The 10,343-nt window shown below is 49.8% G+C and overlaps 1 protein-coding gene across 1 annotated transcript; it reads left to right on the forward strand.

Moving 5' to 3' along the window:
• The first annotated feature begins 599 nt into the window (after nt 1–599).
• ADAMTS1 (ADAM metallopeptidase with thrombospondin type 1 motif 1) lies at nt 600–10,133 on the forward strand. The gene is made up of 9 exons (XM_061133949.1): nt 600–1,767; nt 3,455–3,801; nt 4,305–4,437; nt 4,823–4,990; nt 5,432–5,718; nt 5,937–6,123; nt 6,213–6,388; nt 7,386–7,561; nt 7,725–10,133. The coding sequence occupies exons 1-9, from the start codon at nt 1,035–1,037 to the stop codon at nt 8,422–8,424; spliced, it is 2,907 nt and encodes a 968-aa protein (XP_060989932.1). The 5' UTR covers nt 600–1,034; the 3' UTR covers nt 8,425–10,133.
• Nucleotides 10,134–10,343: the final 210 nt, after the last annotated feature.

Below are 10,343 nucleotides of genomic sequence, written 5' to 3' on the forward strand. Positions count from 1 at the left end.
TGGGGCAAAGAGAGAGCCCGCTGCAAACGGGCCTGAGGCAGGCCCGGGAGATGGAGAGCTGGAGTGGGGTGTTTTGCTAGAAAGGGGAGCCCTGGCTCATCTCCCGGCTTGAAGAGGAGGAGGCTGGCGGGGGGTGGGGTGCGCTGAGAAAGGAGGGCGGCGCGGGGACAGCTCCCGGGCGGGGAAACCTTGGAGAAGGGACTCCGCTCTCCATCCCGCGACTGGCATCCTCACGCTCCCTCCCGCACGGGAGAGGGACCACGTCCCGGCTGTCCTGGCAGAAGACGGCGGGTGGAAGGGGCGGTGGGAGAGAGGACCTTCTCCCAGCAGCAGCCCCAGACGTGCAAAGGGCTGGTCACAGGGCCCCTCCTGCGTCTTCCGCCCCCAGATTGACGAGCGCGTGGCGCCGAGCCAGCCCCTTCCCCCGCCCCAGCTCGCGCACCGCGCTGTTTAGCCCAGACTCAGTTTAGGGGGCGGGGTCCCGGGGATAGAAAGGCTGCCAAGAGGGAGGAGGGAAGGGGGGTCAGGGAGGGGCGGAGACTCAGTCTAAGATATAAAAAGGCGGCCGGGGCTGCTCTGTCCTTGCACTCGCTGGAAAGCGGCTCAGAGCTTGGGGTCTCTCATTGCCAGGGCGTGCAGAAGGGCCGAGAGGACTGAGCCCTGCGCAGAGCGAGGTGCACCGCGACCGAGACGGAGACCGAAGGGGGTCTCCGGACGCTGATCCTCGAGTGGCCCGTCGCCCCGGCCCCGGAGGCGTACCGGGGCGCTGCGCGTCTCCGCAGCAGCCACCCCGCCAGCGCCTGCTGCGCGGTGCCTCCAACTCTTCGCCAGAAGAACTTCCCGCGCGCCGGCAGAACTGCAGCGCCTGCTCTTTAGTGACTCCGGGAGCCCCATCGGCAGCTGGGCTCTACGCGCCCTTTTGCAAGAATCAGAGTAACTGTTAACAGTCCCGAGCCAGGCTGGCGGGGCTCCGCGCTCCGGACCCGAACAATAGCCAGTGCGCTCAGCGCTCGGAGGCGCGCGGTTCCTCCCGAATGCAGCCCGCGATCCCCGCGGGTTTCCGAAAGCGCACGGCAGGAGGCGGCATGGGGCACGCGGCGCCGAAGGCTCGGGGCTTGCAGCCTGCTCCCGCACCGCTGCTGCTCCTCGCGGCGGCCGCGGCGCTGCTGGTTCTGCCGGGCGCCCACGGGCGCCCCGCCGAGGAGGACGAGGAGCTGGTGTTGCCGGCGCTGGAGCGCGATCCGGGACTCAGGACCGCGCGCCTCCGCCTGGACGCCTTCGGCCGGCAGCTGAGCCTGGAACTGCAGCCGGACCGCAGCTTCCTGGCACCCGGCTTCACGCTCCAGACGGTGGGACGCAGACCCGAGCCAGACGTGCCGGGTTCGGATCCGGTGGGCGACCTGGCGCACTGCTTCTACTCTGGCACGGTCGACGGCGACCCCAGCTCCGCCGCGGCGCTCAGCCTCTGCGATGGCGTGCGCGGCGCCTTCTACCTGCAGGGCGAAGAGTACTTCATCCAACCCGCGCCCGCCGCGGCCACCTTGAGCCTCGCCCCCGCCGCCGCCGCCGCCGCCGCCGGGGAGGAGCCGCCGGCGCTGCAGCAGTTCCATCTCCTGCGGCGGAGGCGGCGGGGCGACGGTGGCGCCAAGTGCGGGGTCTTGGATGACGAGACCCAGCTGGCTGGGGGCGCGGAGCCGGAGGGCGAGGACGCCACCGCGCAATCGGCGCCACGGGACCGAGCGCCACAGCGCCCGGGACACCGAACAGGTATCCGTCCCAGAGCGGCTCCCACTTGTCTCTCCATTCATCGCCCCCTCCCTCCTTTCTCTGGGCCGCGCGACTCGAGGGTAAAGTCCCGTTGGCAGACGGAAACCTGTGCGGACAGAACCGAGACGTGGTGGTGATTTGTGGCTTAAGATCTGGGCTGGTGAACTCACCATTTGTCCTGATCATGAATTATCGAGAGAGGACAGGCGTTATCAGTGTTTTTTTTTTTTGTTGTTTGTTTGTTTGTTTTTTCTTTTCTTTTCTTTCTTTTTTTTTTTTTTTTCCTGCTAAAGAGAAGCGTTTGGATCTGGAAGGGAGAGCTGGTAACTCAGTCCCTCCCACTTTGGTGGTCGAAAGTGAGCTTGTGCGACTTCTTTCTGCCCTGTTAATTTCTCGTGAACGATCGTCCATGTGTCGTTCGGTCGAGTTGCAACTGGCCGCTTAGTTCTGTAACCGCTGCCTGTTCGCGCACCCGGAGACCGGAGGAGGGCGGAGATGGAGGGCGGGGGAGAGAGACCCTCGGAATGCGCAACCCTCGGAATGCGCAGCCCTCGAGCCTGGACAGCTGCGCTGGGGTCTCTGTTCTGCTGGCCTGTGTCCCCTTCCCGGCTTACCAGGCTGACCCCGACCGGCTGGCGGCGGGGCCCCTCGGCCCGACCTGCCTGGGAGGTCTCTCCGCGCGGCTCGCCCCGCCTCCGCGCCTCCCACCCGCCTCCCGTGTGCGCTCCCTCTCGCGGCCACCCTTCTGCTCCGAAACAGTGTTGAAAATTTAGTCACCGCGATCCTTCCTGCCACGCCTTCCCCGGACTCCCTGCTGTGTGCCTTGCTTCTGCGGCAGTTCTTTTCCTCCTATCACTTTGGTGCCTGGTCTCTTTCTTCACCTTCTCCCCCCGGCTTGCAGAATGTAATTCTTCTCCCCCTGTCCGTCTGCTCCTGGAAGCAGTTACGTGATCAGAGCCCAGGGTAGGACTTCCCTGGAGGGGCGGGCTGGTTCACCGTCTGGAGTCGGAGAACTCTTTTCTGAATAATTAACCGTGCCCCCACCCCCACCCCCGAATCCGCAGCACGAACTTTCTTTCCCTGGGGCAGTAGGAGTCCAGGCCGTAGGCGCCGGGGCAGACTGGGTGGTCCTCGTGCCGGATTTGGCTTGAGCGGAGCACCCCCAGGGACCCCTGGAATGAGAGAGCCGAGCCGTGCGGGCTGAGATTCTTTCAGGCCCGGCCCCTTGGCAGAGGCCCCAGCCCTGCCCGGGGCCTTCCACGTGGAGCCTGATGATCTCATTCAGGATTTGAGTCCTGGCCTGTGAAAGAGTGACTCAGGGGCTCTGCCTGCTCCCCTTGCTCCAAGATTTTACTACGACTGGAAAGAGGGGTGTGCATCCTGCCTTTTTCAGATTGCATGATTTCAAAGAGGATTTAAAAAAAAAAAAAAAAATGCTACTTAAAAAAAAAAAAAAAGCTGACCCCCTCAGAGGAGCACACGACCTTTAGATTTACAGTAAGGAGAAAACTTTAAAAATAACATTTGCAGTGAACAGAGATGCAAATATTTTTGTTATTGTTTGCCCCCGGGTGTATTTTCGTATTATTTGCTTTGACAGTTTAGGCTTTCCTTATATACTCTAGGAAGGTAAACTATTCTTGGCGAGACTGCCCCTGAGCAAATGATCTTCCTTGTGTCTTTACAGGAACTGGAAGCCTAAGAAAGAAGCGATTTGTGTCCAGCCCCCGCTATGTGGAAACGATGCTTGTGGCTGACCAGTCCATGGCCGAGTTCCACGGCAGCGGGCTCAGACACTACCTCCTGACCTTGTTCTCCGTAGCGGCCCGGTTATACAAACACCCCAGCATTCGGAATTCAGTGAGCCTGGTGGTGGTGAAGATCCTGGTCATCTACGAGGAAGAGAAGGGCCCAGAAGTGACTTCCAATGCTGCCCTTACCCTTCGGAACTTCTGCGGCTGGCAGAAACAGCACAACCCGCCCAGTGACCGGGATGCAGAGCACTATGACACGGCAATTCTATTCACCAGACAGGTGAGAGGAAGACATCGCCAGTCATGATAGGACTCCCTGGGGAGTCAGTTTTGTAACAAATGTTCGTAAGGCATCTTACCAATATTTTCACACTTAAGTATTTATTAATTGGCTAACATGATTAATCTTTACTAATTTTTAAAATATTCATTTGGCTGAGCTGTGTCTTAGTTGCAGCATTCAGGGTCTTTAGTTACAGCATGTGGGATCTAGGTCCCTGACCAGGGATCGAACCTGGGCCCCCTGCATTGGGAACTTAAAGACTTAGCCACTGGACCACCAGGGAATTCCTTCCATAGCTTTAACATCTCAAGTTTCACAGTTGTAGTTGAATGCATTAGGGGAAAATCTTAAAGTCACACAAAATACTCCTAAAAGGGCTACTCAGCAACAAAGAATGTAGATGCTCCAAAGCACATGTGAGGCTACACCCTGCCAAGCAGTTTGATCCCAAAGTTCATCCTGTGTGTGTATTAAAAAGGGCAAATCTCTGCTTCTTGTAGGACCTGTGTGGTGCCCAGACATGTGATACTCTTGGGATGGCGGATGTTGGAACCATATGTGATCCCAACAGAAGCTGCTCTGTCATAGAGGATGATGGCTTACAAGCTGCCTTCACTGCCGCCCACGAATTAGGTAAGTCCATTCAGGAGTGCCAGTTAAGCCCCATTCATGAATTCAAGCTGATGAACTAGGTATTACTGTTAGAGGGAGCGTCTGCAGATTATATTGCCATTTTAGGTGCCAGAGCTCCCTAAAATCTGCAGAAAATGCTTTTGCACGATTCTCAGCATGGTTATCTTTATTAGAATTCAGAATCAGAGAGTCGGAGCTAGGGACACATTTGGAAATTCACACATTGGTTCACACCCTGTGAAAAGTAGACACTGTCTCTAAAATAGATGGTATCCGGACACATTTCTTCTTTAGAAATATCGCTTTGAGACAGATGAATCTCTGCTGGGGAAAAAAACATGCTGCAAATGACATGTTTTAATGTGAGTTTTGGATTTCTCCTTAGGCCATGTGTTTAACATGCCCCATGATGATGCCAAGCAGTGTGCTGGCATTAACGGTGTCAACCGGGATTCCCACATGATGGCGTCAATGCTTTCCAATCTGAACCACAGCCAGCCCTGGTCTCCCTGCAGTGCCTCCATGATTACAACATTTCTGGACAATGGTCATGGTAAGACACTCCAGCTCCTCTTTCTCGATGTTATCCAAACATCCTTGTGTTCATACAGTACTTGTTAAACGAGCTCTTTCTTTCCGTTCTGTTCTTTTCTCTTTCTCCCTTCAAAATGACTTTCATTGTCAAGAACATATGTTTTTAAACCTGAATTTCCAATAAAACATAGTGCTTCTGGCCAAGAAGCTCCCAGAGTACATGAACTTGAGTGTTTAGCAGAACAATGATTTCCTGTCATTATTAAGGCAGAAATAACCCATTAAGAATAACATCTTAACAGTAATTTAAAACTCTCCGGCATAGCTCTCCCAAACCCTTCAGCTTTCAAATCACTTTGCTATGTATTATCTCTAACGATAAATCTTTTCTGAAGCTGATTTGTCCCCTGCGTGCCTTTAGTTACTATTTATTAATATGCATTGGTATTTTTCTTTGCAGGTGAATGTTTGATGGACGAGCCCCAGATCGCCATTCAGCTGCCCTCCGATCTCCCGGGGACCTTGTACGATGCCGACCGGCAGTGCCAGTTCACGTTCGGAGAGGAGTCCAAACACTGCCCAGACGCGGCCAGCACCTGCTCGATTCTCTGGTGCACGGGCACCTCTGGCGGATTGCCCGTGTGCCAGACCAAACACTTCCCCTGGGCCGACGGCACAAGCTGCGGAGAGGGGAAATGGTGTGTCAACAGCGAGTGCCTGAACAAGAGCGACAAGAAGCACTTTGATGTGAGTTACCCACTGCAACGCATGCTCCTTTGACATTCAGAAGGGAAAATGACCAAGTGAGGCTCAGACATTTGATGCCCCATGAGCAGCCTGACCTGTAGCCTCTGGCAGGGATGCAGGAAAGATTCGCATCATTGATTCTGTGTCCTGTATCTTTCTATTTCCTGAAAGGGTTGCCATAGAGGATTCTAACACTAATGATGTGTGTCTCTGTTCAGACCCCTGTTCACGGAAGCTGGGGGCCGTGGGGGCCCTGGGGAGACTGCTCGAGGACGTGTGGAGGCGGAGTTCAATATACGATGAGGGAGTGTGACAACCCGGTGCCGAAGAACGGAGGAAAATACTGCGAGGGCAAGCGCATGCGCTACAGGTCCTGCAACATCCAGGACTGTCCGGAGATTGACGGTGAGCAGAGAGAAGGGGAAAAGGATGCTCCGCAAACGGGCACTTGAAGGTTGGAAAGGGATAACGTCATCATCTCCTTCTCTTTCCAGGAAAAAGCTTTAGAGAGGAACAGTGTGAGGCACACAATGAATTCTCCAAAGCTTCCTTTGGCAGCGGTCCCGCAGTGGAGTGGATACCCAAATTCGCAGGAGTCTCACCCAAGGACAGGTGCAAGCTTATCTGTCAAGCCAAAGGCATTGGCTACTTCTTCGTGTTACAGCCCAAGGTAATGACTTTCCTTTGGACTGTTGGTCTAAGAACCCGAGACTTGGCTTGCTACCTTTTCATGCAACCTTTGTCGTTTTATATTTTTATATTGAAATGTTTATATATAATATTTAATTATTATACATATACTTAATGTATTAAGTATATATTAAGTCGAAATTATATATATTAAATTTATATATCAGCACGTTCAATTTCAAGTTAGGACAGCTTTGCTTCTGGATACATTGGTAACTACCTGCTTTGAGTCTTGTGCTATTTGGGGTTATGGATGAAGCTTGAATCCAGTGCTTAATGATTCCTGCAATGGCTTATTATTACTCTTATATATGAAGAAAAGCCCATTATGCATGGATAGGTATATCATATGTTAACACGAAAACCATCCCTTGGTTTTGGAAAATAGTTTAAGATAGTCAGAAATGCTTGTTCCTGGGTGACTAGCAGTACATGTGCAAATGGACTTATAGTGAAAGAGCATTGAGCTTGTGAGCACTGAGCATTGAGAACTCTTGTGTTTAAGAACATATATTGAACTAGTAGAAGCATAGCTTTGCTGTTTTGTTGAGGGGATAAATCTGGCTCTGAGATAGAAAATGGAATTGAATTTGGTTGAGATAATCATGAGTCATGATCACTATAGGCTAGGAAAATAGTCCCCAGTTGCAGATTCAACATACAAGTGATTTATCAGCGTCTGCTCTTGCTGGGTAGTATTCTAGACACTGAGGGTACAGCAGTAAACAAATTGACTAAAAGCTCTGCTTTCATTGACCTTAGCTAAAAGTAAAATAGGACACAGATAATCTAAAAATTTATAATATTTCAGAAGTCTATGGAAAAAAAGCCAAAGAGAAGGATAGTGGGCAGAGTACTATTTTTAATCTTGATAGAAATGTAATGTTAATGAGGAAGACTTTCAGACTTTTCCTAGCATCATCTCTTGCCCTTGTTAATTAACGTGTGACACCAGGTACATGTCCTTCCTTTTTCAGGTGGTGGATGGCACCCCTTGCAGCCCAGATTCCACCTCCGTCTGTGTGCAAGGACAGTGTGTAAAAGCTGGCTGTGATCGCATCATAGACTCCAAAAAGAAGTTCGATAAATGTGGCATCTGTGGAGGAAATGGATCTACATGCAAAAAAATATCAGGATCAGTTACCAGTGCAAAGTAAGTATTAAAATGCCTTACTCCTGAAGGTTCTTATCATTTCCATGTAACTTCTTATAGGTCTTGTTAAAAAATTACTTTCTTACCTAATTGCCTGGTGTTTCAAGCTAAGTAACATAAGTAGCCAGTGACTGAGAGATTTTTCTATTTTTCTTGCCTGCAGACCCGGCTATCATGATATCGTCACAATTCCAACAGGAGCCACAAACATTGAAGTGAAGCAACGGAATCAGAGAGGATCCAGAAATAACGGGAGCTTCCTGGCCATCAAAGCTGCAGATGGCACGTATATCCTGAACGGCGACTTCACTCTGTCCACTTTGGAGCAAGACATCACCTACAAAGGTACTGTCCTGAGGTACAGCGGCTCCTCGGCGGCGCTAGAAAGAATCCGAAGCTTCAGCCCTCTCAAGGAGCCCTTAACCATCCAAGTCCTGACGGTGGGCAATGCCCTCCGACCCAAAATTAAATACACCTATTTCATGAAGAAGAAGAAGGAATCTTTCAACGCCATCCCTACTTTCTCGGAGTGGGTCATTGAAGAGTGGGGTGAGTGTTCCAAGTCGTGTGGGCTGGGTGTGCAGAGAAGGCTCGTGGAGTGCCGGGACATCAACGGACAGCCTGCTTCCGAGTGCGCCAAGGAAGTGAAGCCGGCCAGCACCAGACCTTGTGCGAACCTGCCTTGCCCCCGCTGGCAGCTGGGGGACTGGTCGCCGTGTTCCAAGACTTGCGGGAAGGGTTACAAAAAGAGAACCTTGCAGTGTCTGTCCCATGATGGGGGGGTGTTGTCTCATGAGAGCTGTGATCCTTTAAAGAAACCTAAACACTACATAGACTTCTGCACGCTGGCAGAGTGCAGTTAAGCAGGGGTGGTGTTGAGGGACGGGGCAGTGGGAAGGGCTGATGCACTGAAATCAAGAAAGCTGGAGGAATCCAGGGCGCCTTGCCCTGGTGATCAACCAGGGGTGGCAATGAGTTGGGAGGTAGAGGTAGGTAGAAAAGAAGTTAGATCATCAGAGTTTCCTGCCAGTTACAAACCTGATAGTGTAGTTTATGAGGACTATTCCTATCTGACCAATGAGGTAGCGTGAGAGAGCCCCAGGGCATTATCATTTCTTTTGTGAGGTTCCTGACAAGTTCTAATGAAAATAGAAGCAATGGTCAAAAGTAAGTTTAAGAAATATGAACAATCCCTGCTTCCTGATACTGACGAAATACTGTGTATCACGGAGGTTGGGAAATGAAATGCAGGAGGAAGGTGAGATTTTTGCTTTAAGATGTGGCTTACTTTACCTCACTATCAATGGAGGGAGAAAGGAATGCACATAGGATCTTTGACCATCACTGTTCCCGGCTGCTATGGTTTCAGAGAATGTTTATGCCGTCTTGAAGTTAAGAATTCAGGAATGTCCAGCACAAGAAATGCTTCGCAATGTCCATGACTCACATGACTCCTATATTTCCTCTCTTGTGTCATTATTGTGTTTTTCTTTGTGAATTCCTTTTGACCTAGAAACAATTGCATGTATTTGTAAACATACCATAAATTCTACAAGGGGAAAAAAAAAAACCCAGCAGTGATGTATCAGATGCTAGCAAAAGCTTGAGGAGGCCTCATGACCTGGGGACCTCCTTTATTTCTTTCCTCCTGATGTAAGCCGACTGAAGGAATGTGGATGTGGGGGAAAAACAAAAAGACAAAAAAAAACAGTTTGTGTCTGAAGAGAGTCAGTAAGATCACCAAAAAAAAAAAAAAAAGAATGTAATGCCAGAACGAGAATGGGGTGTGTACAACAGGGTCGCCAGTGTTGGGGACCTTGCGATCACATGTCTCGTGGGGAGGCTACTGAGGGGTAGCGGCTGGCCCACCCCCAGCAGCTGGTCCAACAGTCATATCCTGGTGAATGTCTGTTCAGCTCTTCTACTATGAAAGAAAATGACTTTTTTTCCATATGTATATAGTAAAATACGTTACTATAAATTCTATGTACTTTATAAGTATTGGTTTGTGTGTTCCTTCTAAGAAGGACTATAGTTTGTAATAAATGCCTATAATAACATATTTATTTTTATACATTTCTTTCTAATGATAAAACTTTTAAGTTATATCGCGTTTGTAAAAGGTCATATAAAAATAGAGTATTTATACGATATATGTTACTAGAAATAATAAAAGGACACTTTTTGAACATGTGTCTTTTTTGTTTTAATGAGAATTAACTCCTGGGAAGGAAATCTGAGACATAGATAGTGAATTTCAAGACAGAATATTTTCTTAAATATCTTGGAAGTAAGATTTGTTCTAATGAAATGTATTTTTTGTATCTTTGGTGTAATGTGATTGCTACAGAGAAAGACATCTATTATATCTTTGGTGATAGATAGGTTTGTTACTAGCGTAATAATGTACACCAGTGTTGGCCAACTTTTTCTGTTGAGAGCCAAATGGTAAATAGATTTGGGGGGTTGTACCATCTCTGTCACAACTACTCAATCATGCCATTGTAACATGAAAGTGACAGTGCATAAGTGAATGGGCGTGGTGGTGTATTAATAAAGCTTTATTTCTGAAGCAGTGGGCCAAATCTGTTCTGTGGGCATAGTTTGCCAACTTCTTATGTATAACATATTAAATGAAAAAGGATCAGGTTCAGGGTGCATTTGAATTTGTATCTCTTCCTCAATTACATCATATATTGAGTTGCCCCAAAAGTCCATTTGTTCTGTAAACTGTTACAGAAAAACATGAACAAACTTTTGGGCCAACCCAATATGTAAAATT

This window comes from Dama dama, chromosome 31, assembly GCF_033118175.1.
Source record: "Dama dama isolate Ldn47 chromosome 31, ASM3311817v1, whole genome shotgun sequence".
In the NCBI taxonomy this organism is placed as follows: Eukaryota; Metazoa; Chordata; class Mammalia; order Artiodactyla; family Cervidae; genus Dama; species Dama dama.